Source organism: Macaca thibetana, chromosome 15 (genome assembly GCF_024542745.1).
Source record: "Macaca thibetana thibetana isolate TM-01 chromosome 15, ASM2454274v1, whole genome shotgun sequence".
NCBI classification, from domain to species: Eukaryota; Metazoa; Chordata; class Mammalia; order Primates; family Cercopithecidae; genus Macaca; species Macaca thibetana.
This window is the reverse complement of record NC_065592.1, coordinates 8,243,092-8,255,178: the sequence shown is the minus strand read 5'-3', so window position 1 is coordinate 8,255,178 and position 12,087 is coordinate 8,243,092. Positions and strand designations below refer to the sequence as shown.

The following is a 12,087-nucleotide window of genomic DNA, read 5'->3' as shown; positions in this document are numbered from 1 at the left end:
CCAGGCCTACTCAGGGGCCTGAAAGAAAGGTGTGAGGTTGGCTGTCACCTCACAGATGAGGAAATCAAGGCTCTGAGGGGAATCGTCACCTGCCCCAGGTCACACACAGGTCAGGAGTGGGGCAGGATCAAGCCAGGACTGAAGCTTGAGCCCTTCTTTTTCAGTTTCTTAAACTTAAAAAAAAAAAAGGCCGGGCGCGGTGGCTCAAGCCTGTAATCCCAGCACTTTGGGAGGCCGACACGGGCGGATCACGAGGTCAGGAGTTCGAGACCATCCTGGCTAACACGGTGAAACCCCGTCTCTACTAAAAAATACAAAAAACTAGCCGGGCGAGGTGGCGGGCGCCTGTAGTCCCAGCTACTCGGGAGGCTGAGGCAGGAGAATGGCGTAAAAACCCGGGAAGCAGAGCTTGCAGTGAGCTGAGATCCGGCCACTGCACTCCAGCCTGGGCGACAGAGCGAGACTCCGTCTCAAAAAAAAAAAAAAAAAAAAAAAAAAAAAAAAATTAAACACCTTTTTCTTTCTTTCTTTCTTTCTTTTTTTTTTTTCTTTTGAGACAGGGTCTGGCTTTGTTGCCCAGGCTGGAGTGTAGTGGTGTAATCATAGTTCACCTCAACCTCAGACTTTTGGGCTCAAGGGACCGTCCTCCCTCAGCCTCCCAAGCAGCTAGGAGGACAAATACAAGCCACTGTGCCCGGCTCCACTAATTTTGTGTGTGTGTGTGTGTGTGTGGAGAGATGGGGTCTTGCTTTGTTGCCCGGGCTGGTCTCAAATTCCTGAGCTCGAGTGATCCTCCCGCTTCGGTCTCCCAAAGTGCTGGGATTCCAGGTGTGAGCCACCGCACCCGACCTCCTGTTTTATATTACAGAGTTCCTGCATGCCCCATACCACCAGTGAAAATAATCACGGAGATTCCCAATCATAATGGTAGTCATAGGGACCCCTCTGCCACCCCTGTCTCCTGCACACATGAAGCACCTGTCTGAAGTTGGGGGCCTGCATGGTGGACCCTCAGAGCCATCCATCCTCTGGAGCCTGGAGATGCTGGGGCTGGTCTCCGAGATCCTGCCCTGAACCCCTGACCGTGCTGAGCACCTTGAGTCACCAGTCTGCAGGGAGACTCAGGATAACAGGTTGCTCCTGGTGCCATCTCTACTCCCCTGCCCCAGCCTGGCCTGAGCCAGCAATGATGCTGGGACTCCTGTCCCTTCCACTGTGGGTCTGGAATCAAGCAGAAGATATGGAAGAAAACAGGCCTGTGGAGGATTTTCGGCCTCCACGGAGCTGTCAGAGAGGTGGGCAGGGCCAGGAGAGCCGACCGCTCTCTCCCCTTCCTGATACCAAGCTCAGAGGCAGCTTCCGTTCTGGAGTCTGGGCTCTGGTCCCGGCCACCTCGTTGGCTAGCTGTGTGACTCTGACATTAACGGAGCGGCTACTACGTTTGCCAGGCACAGAAGTGGGTGGTGCAGGTTTGGAGGTGAACTAGAAGATAGGGTTCCTGCCTCAACGGCCCATACGAGGCACTGGCCTGTCACTACACAAGTCACTCAAATCATTCCTGAGGCACAGCTGCTCGAGGTGCCACCAAGGCCCAGCCAGGGGATGGGGTGCTGGGAGTGTGTCCTGGAGTGTGACTCAGCCTGGGGTCGTCAGAGGGGGCTTCTCTCAGGGAGATGCTGTGGTGCTGAGAAGGAAGCGGTGAGCGGAGTCAGGCAGGCGAGGAGGAGGGGGAGGAGCAGACCACGCGGAAGGCATCCGCATGGACGCCCTGAGCCAGGAGGGGCCTTCACCTCTAGAAACCTTAGTTTCTCCATTGGTAAAGTGGGCGGGATTGGCCTCGCCTCCTAGACGATGGGACGATGGGACAGAATCATGCCTGGAAAGCACACAGCCCGGTGCCTGGCTCTCAGGTCTCCTGAATAGCTGTTAGAATCACAGATGCTTATGGCGGATCCCCGGAGCTCGTGGGCGTCCCCAGAGACCGTCCGGTCCAGTGGTTCTCAACCTGAATGGTTCTGCCCTCGAGGGGATATTTGGCAATGTCTGGAGACACTTGGGATTGTCCTAACTTGGGCAGGGGGTGCTACTGCCATCTGTCCGGTAGAGGCTGGAGATGCTGCTAAACGTCTACCATGCACACGACAGGCCTCCACGACAATGACCTGGCCCTGAATGTCAGGAGTGCTGGGGTGGGGAACCCTGATCTGGTATGAGCCATTTACTTTACTCACAGGGAAACTGAGGGGTGCTGTGGGGAAGGAGTTTGCTTAGGGTCCTCCCCCAGCATGACAGCTTAGGGCCAGGCCAGGGGCACAGGCCCGTGTCCCAGCACCAGAGCAGGCCTGGCGGCAGCCTGTCTGAAAGAGAGAGGGAGGGACTGGCAGGAGGGGAGGGAGGAGGCCCGGGCCTGTGGGAATCTGACCCTGGACCAGGGGTGGGGGATGGAGTCACATATCTCAGGCATCCGGGGGACAGAATTCTTGGGCATGATCTTCATCATAAGCCAGCATCTCACTCGGGTGCTCACTGCAAGAGGGGGTGTGCAGCTGCTTCAGGGGGTCCTGACTCAGCCAGCCGGTGGCAGATGGGTGGCACGTCAGGCTGGGACCATGGCATGAAATCCCAGCCTCAGAGCTGTGATTTGCAGGGTGGTAGAGGCCTGGGGGCGTCTGGGGTGTCTGGGAAGGTTCAGACCCCCCCATCCCGTCTCTCTGCTCCAGTTGAGGCAGGCTCCCTCCTCCACCTTCTGATGATGAAGAGGGGGTTACGTAATGTTTGGGTAGCAGTCGCTTTACCCATGCGCTTACACGGGGGCGGTGCAGCCTGGCTTGCCGGAGGGGTGGGTGAGGCAGGGAGGGAGCCTGGGAGGCAGGAGCCCTGGGTCTGAGCCTTGTTTCTGCTGGTGACTTGCTGTGTGACTTTCAACCTGTCTCTCTCCCTCTCTGGGCCTATCTCCATACACAGACGTGGGAGCACATCACTGATTTTTTTTTCTTTTCTTGAGATGGAGTCTCATTTTATCGCCCAGGCTGGAGTACAGTGGCGTGATCTCGGCTCACTGCAACCTCCGCCTCCCGGGTTCAAGTGATTCTCCTGCCTCAGCCTCCCGAGTAGCTGGGATTACAGCAGACATCTGCCATCAGGCCTGGCTAATTTTTGTATATTTAGTAGAGATGGGATTTCACCATGTTGTCCAGGCTGGTCTCAAATTCCTGACCTCAAATGATCTGCCCACCTCTGCCTCCCAAAGTGGTGGGATTACAGGCATGAGCCACCACGCCTGGCCACACATCAGTGGTTTTCTAACTGTGCCCACAGAGCTCTTAGGTCTCTGCCAGGGTCTCTGGATGTCCCTGTTCCATGGGTCTCCGGAAGAAGGAGCCAGCCAGACACCAACTGGGCTCTTGCTCCCTCCGCCCCTGCCTGGCAGTTTGTGTGTTTATTCATTCACCTCACCAGACAAACATGCCCCAGGTCCATGTTTCGTGCCAGGCCTCATGCGGGTCATCAGGGCACGGCGGTGTCAGGGGGGCCTACGTTCCGGTGGGCGACTGACCTGGAGGCACATATGGTAGAGCGTGGTCCACGCTCTGCTGGGACGGACGAGCGGGCAGGGGTGCAGAAGAGGTCCCGAGGCCTCAGACCTGGGGCTGGGCCGTCTTTCTGAAAGAAGCAGCATCTAAGCTGGGGCCTGGCGGGACAGCGGATGGGCCCATGTTAAAGAAAGCGAGATTCCGACGCTTCTTAAAATGGCCAGGAAGGCTTCGTTCGGGACTCTCGCAATAGGTGTCAGGACTATCACAACCTGGGAGAGAGTGGACTCAGCTCCAAATGCGAGGAAAAGTGAGGCTTCACAGCCAATGAACAGGTGAGGGGTCAGCGGATGGAAACTAAGAGGAGGCCTCCAGGGCAGCCGATTCCTGCTGAACTGACTGGTCAGGCTGATGCTGGAGGCGGGACGAGGACTCACACATGAAGCGGGGACGAGGAACTTGATCAGGTATTGTGGGGGTGGGGATTCTGGCTACACCGACTTAGGATTCTTGCTACAGCTGGGCCAGGCAGGCAGGGGCCAGGGGACAGGTCGAGGCCAAGTGAGAAGAGAAGGACTTCTCTTCCTGTCAAGGAGACAGAGGAGCCTGTCTGAAGTCCGGGTGCGGAGTATGGGGTGTTTGGAAGGAGGAAGCTGGAACATCAGGCTGGGCACCCTCTCATGGGCATTGCCTCGTGGGGGGCTTCTTGGGGCCCCTGCTAATGGCACAGAAGGGAGCTGGGGCCCCACAGTGATAACCTCTGCAGGGGTAACCGGATAGGCCCCCAAAGGCTCCCCACTGAAGCCGGTTTCCCTCTGCAAAGACGTTCACTGCCAGCCTTCCACAGCTGCTCACTGTGCTGGCGCTGTGCACAGCCTCCGTCTCCTTAGAGCAGTCCCTTGTGAGCCATCCGCAGGGAGGCTTTTGGGTGCCTTTTGTTTCGTCTTTATTGTTTCTAATAACCTTTTAGAATCACTCAAGTAACACAGAGTCATTGTGGATAAGTTAGAAGGTTTGCACGAAGCGGAAGGAACCACCTGGCATCCAGAGAGGTCTGTTGACAGCTGGGTGTGCCCCCACATGGGTCATTAAGTCCTGGTGCCAGGCATGTTCCCTCCGCTGCCCAGGGGCCCATCTCGGCCTGGGGGTCTGGGGTCATGGGCCAGGCTGAAACGGAAGAAACTCAAAAGAAGCAGGGAGAAGGCAACTTTAAGGGCCAGGAGCGGGGTGGCTGTGTCCCTTCCTCCTGCTGTGGGAAGGGACTTGAGATCCATGTGCTTTGCTTCCTTCTTGCTTGGCCGATCCAAGCAGGGGCTCAGAACAGACCTTAGGGCTGAGCAGAGGCCGGTAGACCCCGAGAGTCCTGCCAGGCTGCAGGCATTCGGGGTGGGCCTGCGGACATCACATGCATGGGAGGGATGGATGCTGGGGCCGCACACCGGCCGGCAGGGCAGAGGACAGGACAGGCGGGGTGGGCTCCGAGTCTCACGCGTTGCTGTGGACCTGATCTCTTTGTGCCTCAGTGCCCGTATCTGTGAAATGGGATGGTTGGGCCAACCTGCCAAGGGAACCACCCTGTCAGCACAGTGCCGGGGTTTGGGCTGCCGTCATGGGCTCTTACAAAGGCCTGTGGTTCCTGAGCCAGGACCTACCACCCTGGGCCTCTAGTGCCCTTCAAGGTGTTCTGGGGTGGGGACAGGGAAAGGTGCAGAGGGCTGGCCTATCCATGGCCTCCTGCTGGCTGTGGGCGCTGTTGGGATGGTCATGAGCCTGCTGTGGTCTGACTCAAGAACAACTGCCCTTCCTCCCACATCCTGCTCCATCTTCTCTGCCCTCCCCCATCCTCCTCCTCCCCTCAACCGCCTTCACTCCGGCAGCAGCAGCCACAGTACTGGCAGGAGGTTGGGTACCTGAGCTTCACCATTCAGGCCGCAGAATTTTCAGGGTGCCACCCCTGGGTGCCCCACATGTCCCTTCAGGTCCTCGTGTGCCCAGGGTCCATTCCAGTCCCTTAGATTCCTCTTCACTGGGGAGGTGGACGGTGGCTTTTCCATGTGCATCCTCTCTGTATGGGCCCTAATCACAGCGCCTCACACACCATGCACGGTTCTCCCAGAACCCTCTCCAATGTCTGAAGGAAAGGTGGAGGCTTTGTGTGAGTCACATTAAAATGGGGGACAGTGGGACTGTGTGAAAGTCTCGGTGATCTGGCTTCTCTGAGCATCGGTCCCTTTGGCATTCACCTTCGATCCCACCTCAGCTGTCGTCTGGGCTCGAGGACTTGCAAATGTCTTCCTCTCTCTGAGCCTGTTTCTTCAGCTGTAAAATGGGCTTCCTCGGCCGGGCACTGTGGCTCACACCTGTAATTCCAGCACTTTGGGAGGCTGAGGTGGGCAGATCTCCTGAGGTCAGGGGTTTGAGACCAGCCTGGCCACCATGGCAAAACCCTGTCTCTACTAAAACTACAAAAATTAGCTGGGTGTCGTGGTGCATGCCTGTAATCCCCGCTGCTCGGGAGGCTGAGGCCAAAGAATCGTTGAGCCCAGGAGGTGGAGGTTGCAGTGAGCCGAGATCCTGCCACTGCACTCCAGCCTTGGCGACAGAGTGAGACTCTATCTCAAAAAAAAAAAAAAAAAAAGCTTCCTCATAGTACCTTCTCATAGGGCTGTTAGGGCCATTCTAGGAGAATAATGTGTGCAGAGTTCCCAGTCGGGTCAGGCCCTGCAAAGGTAATAGCTGGTGCTGCTGACAGCTGACCTCTCTCTGGCTTGCTGTTGTGGAAGCAGTCGTCCTCGGAGGAGTGCGTGTTTCCCTGGAGGTGGGGTGGGAGGGGCGGTTAAACTGCCTACAGGACCCAGCTTGTGAATTGGTTTAGAACAACACATATTTAAGTTCGCAGTTCTAAAGATCACACTCTTGCCTCGTTTTTGTGCTGAGCCTGTGGTTACATGCACCATGTCCCCTGATACCAACAAGAGGGGTGTGAGAACCACCCCTTTTTATGGATGAGGAAACTGAGGCTCAGACGGGCGAGGGCATTTGCTCGAGGCTGTACAGTGAGTGAATGGCAGAGATTTGGCCTGGGATTGGGAGTGCAAAGCCTTTCCAGCATCAGCCGCCTAGGAATCTGGAGGGTTTTGTGCTGGGCACCAGGGCTGCAGGGTGGACAAGTCCAGTTGGAACAGCCAGGGTCCCCCATGCTGTTTACTAAGTTCCCTGGGAACAGAGGCTGAGGGGTGGGGTGTGGGCATGTGGGAGGAGCCACCTGCCGGCTCCATATGGTGGTCTACCCACCAGCACCAGCAGCGGCCCACCCAGCCTGATGCCAGGAGGGGCTCAGCGGAGAAGCTGGGGAGGTGGGAGGGTCTCGTGCAGGCCTGCGGCTTCGGGGACGCCGTTCATGTGACTCTCGTTTTAGCCCCCTCGGGTGGAGCGCAGGGTTGGGTGGCCAAGTGCTCACTGTGTGTGCAGTATCTGGGTTAATTCCTTTGTCAGTTCGTAACCCCCTTATGCAGACGAGGCTAGGAGAGGTGAAGTCTGTATCCAAGGTCACTCCGCTAGTGAGAGGCAGAGGTGAGACTGCGCCTGTGCCTATCAAGTCCAGGTCTGTGCCCACGGCCCCAGGTGGCACCATCTCTTTGGACAAGGAGCCACAGCTTTCCTTTCCTGGGCGATGTTGGTGGGTGGGTGATGTTGGCATCTCCTTTACCCTCTCTGGCCTGGTCTGCTGCCTCCAGGTACAAAGGCTTCATCAAGGACTGCCCCAGTGGGCAGCTGGATGCGGCAGGCTTCCAGAAGATCTACAAGCAATTCTTTCCATTCGGAGACCCCACCAAGTTTGCCACGTTTGTTTTCAACGTCTTTGATGAAAACAAGGTGAGCTGGGGATTGATGGGGCCTGCGTCAACCCGGAGCCTTTTCCCTCCTGCGGCAGCTGGCTCAGCTCCTGTGGGTACCCGCAGCGCCTCCACGCCCACTCTCTCCTGCCGATGTTCCCTTCTAGAGAAGGAACACACACACAAGTTCATGCTGACATGCACAGATACACAGCCGCACATAAATACATGCACATGTACACATGCAGGCACACACACAATAAACACAGATGCATCCCAATGCATGCACACGTGTTCACACATATGTACACCCACACATGTACTGACATGCACATCCAAGCTCTCACACAGATGTGTATATGCACATGCAGATGAATACCATGCACACATGTGAGCACACATACATGGAGATGCAGCCACACATGCGAACACACCTGTGTATTCATACAGTGCACACACACACATATGCACACAATGCATGGACTTGCAGGTGCACACACGTGTACACACAGAGAGACATATACACACATGCATATGTATACAGTGCACACACATGCATGTATACACATGTACACCCTGACATTTCTCTTACAAGCATAAAATGCAAGTAACTCCCATGATAACAGGATTAATAATAATAATAAATATTTCCTGAACATTTACTATGTGTAAGCTGTTTGCATGGATTTTTTTTTTTTTTTAAGACAGAGTGTCACTGTGTCACCCAGACCGGAGTGCAATGTTGTAATCTCGATTCACTGCAACCTTCACCTCCCGGGTTCAAGCGATTCCTCTGCCTCAGCCTCCTGAGTAGCTGGGATTACAGGCGCCCGTCACCACACCTGGCTAATTTTTTTTATTTTTAGTAGAGATGGGGTTTCACCGTATTGCCCAGGCTGGTCTCGAACTCCTGACCTCAGATGATCCACCCGCCCTGGCCTCCCAAAGTGCTGGGATTATAGGTGTGAGCCACTGTGTCCGGCCATACATGGATTATTTTTAATGAGATCTTACAAGCACCTGGGAGCTGGGTATTTTAATACCCATTTTGTAGGTCCGGAAACTGAGGCTCTGAGAATCGTAAGCTATAGGATCTTTTGTTCCTGGCTTTTTCCACCCAGCATCATGTTTTCAAGACTTACCATGTGGTAGCTTGTGTCATCTCCGGGCAGCGGCTGCACCCACAGCTGTTGGGTTGTCTGCGTTGACCCTGATTTGTCCTGCAGTAGCATTTGAGGGTGGATTTACTGTCACTTGTCTCTGTACCCCCTGCTGCTGGCACCACGGAGGTTTCTATTTTATCCCACCCCCAGCTTCTCCCAGGTACCCCCAGGCTGGGAGTCACATTCCTGACCCTGGGAAGGGCTCTTCCTTTATTGGGCCTCAGTTTCTTCATTTGCAAATAAGAGGTGGAATTAAACAGCCTGCAGCGGCCTGCCCTCTGCAAAAGCCCGTGAGCCCACAGCTCTAGGCCGAGGGGCTTCCAGGCTGTTGCTGAGAGGAGCGCAGGCGTTGGTGCTTCGGGCACCTTCTCCCATCAGGAGTGGAGTTAGCCTCTCCGTTCAGCCTCAGCCCTTCTTCCTGTGCCTCCTGCCTGGCCTCTCCCACTTCTAACCCCCGACACAGTCCCCCAGCCTCTGCTCCCTACCCTCTCCTCGCCTCTCGCCCCCCATTCCTTCAAGCCTGTGCTCTCCACCTGACTGTCCGTTGGCCACGATGTCTGGAGCCTGCGACTGCCCCTCGCCCGTCCCCGAGATACAGCCTGACCCAGTGGCCTGGCTGGCACTGACCGAGGCCATCCCCTCTCTCTCTGGTCAGGACGGGCGAATCGAGTTCTCCGAGTTCATCCAGGCGCTGTCGGTGACCTCGCGGGGAACCCTGGATGAGAAGCTGCGATGTAAGTCCTGCCCCCTTGGCCCTGTGGGGCAGCAGCTGGAGGGCCCAGGTCAGAGGGAGGCAGCCCTCGGCCCTCACCAGGCAGGGGTGCCAGACACCCACCGTAGTGACCACAGATGGCGTCCCAGTTGCGTCTGCAGAGGGCAGGCCTGGGCCGTGGGCAGGTGGCCCTCACATAGCCACGTAATAGGCCAGGCCGACTGTCCAGGGTTCAGAGAGCAGCACAGACATCTGTGCTTCCAGTGGGAGGGTTTCCTGGAGGCGACCGGCAGCAGAAGGAGGCTCGCTGAGGCAGGTGGGCAGGGCGGGCTGGGGGCAGAGGCTGGCAGGAGCCTTGGCTGCACTCGGGCAGGTGCAGACCTGGGCAGCAGGAGGGGCAGTGAGGACCCAAGACCCGGGTTCAGTGCCGGACCCACCTCTTTCGTAGCCATTGCTTGGATTCTTGCTTACACTCATTCACTTACTCACTCGTTCATTCACCAAATAACGTCTGAACACAGCCACGTGTTGGTACCAGGGATCCACTAGGGGATAAGATAGACAATATAGACGGGTCCCTGCTCTCAGGGCGATCAGTCTACAGTGGCAGCAGGATTTAAAAAAAAAAACAAAAAAAAAAACAAAACTCAGGCAACTGCAGGTGAGGAGGAGAGAGGGAGTCATGAGCAGGAGAGGACCTGCCTGGCAGGCGTGGAGCTGGGGATGAGAGGAGCTGGGGAGGGGGTGTAAGGCTCCAGTCAGGGGGCCCGCGTGTGCGAGGCCCGGTGGAGGGAGGCTGAGAGGGAGATGGGAGGGGAAGTTGTGCATGCCCCTGGCGGCATTAGCAGGAACGCAGGGTGCATGGAGGGGAGGGAAGATGGAAACCAGCTGGCCAGAGCTCCCTGCTGGGTAAGACTTTCACACTTCATTCCATCGGCAGGGAGAAGACCCTGCAGTTTCTTTTTCTTTCTTTCTTTCTTTTTTTTTTTTTAAAGAAATAAAAGCAAAAGCTCCTCCTCCCGATGCACTATTTTATTTTCTAATGTTGACTGTAGCGGGCCATACCATAATTGTGGGATCAGAGTGGACTGTGGGGAGGAGGCGGGGACTGGAGTCGGGGAAAGGAGAGGGGAGCTCCTCTGGGCCACATCCCAGGCCCCCGACTCTCCCACGCACTCAGCTCCAGCCACTGAGGCCTCAGCCCTGGAAGCCCAATGCCCCATCCCTTTATTTTATTTTATTTATTTATTTATGGACAGAGTCTCACTCTGTCACCCAGGCTGGAATGCAATGACATGATCTCAGCTCACTGCAATCTCCGCCTCCCGGGTTCAAGCAATTCTCCTGCTTCAGCCTCCCAAGTAGCTGGGATTAGAGGCACGCACTATCACACCTAGCTAATTTTTGTATTTTTAGTAGAGATGGGGTTTCGCCATGTTGGCCAGGCTGGTCTTGAACTCCTGACCTCAGATGATCCACCCACCTCGGCCTCCCAAAGTGCTGGGATTACAGGTGTGAGCCTCCGTGCCTGGTCCTGTTATTTTAAATTTATATATATATATTTTTATATTTATATATTTTATATATATATATATTATATATATAATTTTATATATATACACACACAGAGAGAGAGAGAGAGAGAGAGAGAGCGTGCATGAGAGAGAGGGAGAGAGAGAAAGTCTTGCTCTGTCACCCAGGCTGGAATGCAGTAGTTTGATCTCGGCTTATTGCAGCCTGCGCCTCCTGGACTCAAGCCATCCTCCCACCTCAGCCTCCCAAGTATCTGGAACTACAGGCACCTGCCACCACATCCGGCTAATTTTTGTATTTTTAGTAGAGACAGGGTTTCACCATGTTGGCCAGGCTGTTCTCGAACTCCTGACCTCAGGTGATCCTCCTGCCTCGGCCTCCCAAAGTGCTGGGATTACAGGGGTGAGTCACTGTGCCTGGCCCTGTTATTTTTAAATATATATATATATAAAATATATAAAATATATAATATATATTATATATACTATAGATAGAAAAAGAGAGAGAGAGAATTGCTTTGTCACCCAGGCTGGAGTGCCGTGGCTTGATCTCAGCTTATTGCAACTTTCGCCTCCTGGGTTCAAGCCATCCTCCCACCTCAGCCTCCCAAGTAGCTGGAACTACAGGCATGCACCACCATGCCTGGCTAATTTTTGTATTTTTGTAGAGACGGGGTTTTGCCATGTTGTCCAGGCTGGTCTCGAACTCCTGGGCTCAAGCAGTCCACCCACCTCAGCCTCCCAAAGTGCTGGGATTACAGGTGTGAGCCACCGTGCCCAGCCTAGTTGCAATGGGGTGTGTGTGTGTGTGTGTGTGTGTGTGTGTGTGTCTGTCCCCGTCTATCCTGATGTAAATATTAGTTACATCATTAGGAATGGGCCATTCAGTCACTGACTTCATGTTGGCGTGCAGAGAGGAGGGGCGAGTTGAAGGCCCCTCCCCACTGCCCCAGCCCAGGATCACTCAGTACTGCCGCTTGCTTACAGGGGCCTTCAAGCTCTACGACTTGGACAACGATGGCTACATCACCAGGAACGAGATGCTGGACATTGTGGACGCCATTTACCAGATGGTGGTGAGAGGCTGGGTCCCATGTGGTTAGGGGTGGCAAGAGGGGCAAAGCCAGTGAGAGAGAGAGAGAGCGAGCAGCTGTGCAGCCATGCTTCTGCCCAGGTGGAAGCAGGGGTCACTGGCTGAGCCGTTCTGTATGTCTCTGCCTGGGCAGGCAGGCAGGAGCCGGCAGATAGTGGGGCTGGGGTGTGGGACGTTCCAGGGCAGAATGGCAGGGATGGGGAGGGGAAAGAAGAGGG

General features: G+C 55.5%; 2 protein-coding genes across 2 annotated transcripts in view; one reads left to right on the top strand and one right to left on the bottom strand.

Moving 5' to 3' along the window:
- Positions 1-12,087, bottom strand: part of C15H9orf78 (chromosome 15 C9orf78 homolog) — a 583,691-nt gene that overhangs the window by 394,242 nt on the left and 177,362 nt on the right. The gene's annotated exons all lie outside the window — the stretch shown is intronic.
- The window catches only part of NCS1 (neuronal calcium sensor 1), a 65,497-nt gene that overhangs the window by 39,401 nt on the left and 14,009 nt on the right, over positions 1-12,087 (top strand). Inside the window, exons 3-5 of the mRNA XM_050760367.1 lie at positions 7,271-7,409; positions 9,188-9,266; positions 11,764-11,852. Coding sequence (XP_050616324.1) covers positions 7,271-7,409; positions 9,188-9,266; positions 11,764-11,852 — 307 coding nt within the window. The remainder of the gene's footprint in view (positions 1-7,270; positions 7,410-9,187; positions 9,267-11,763; positions 11,853-12,087) is intronic.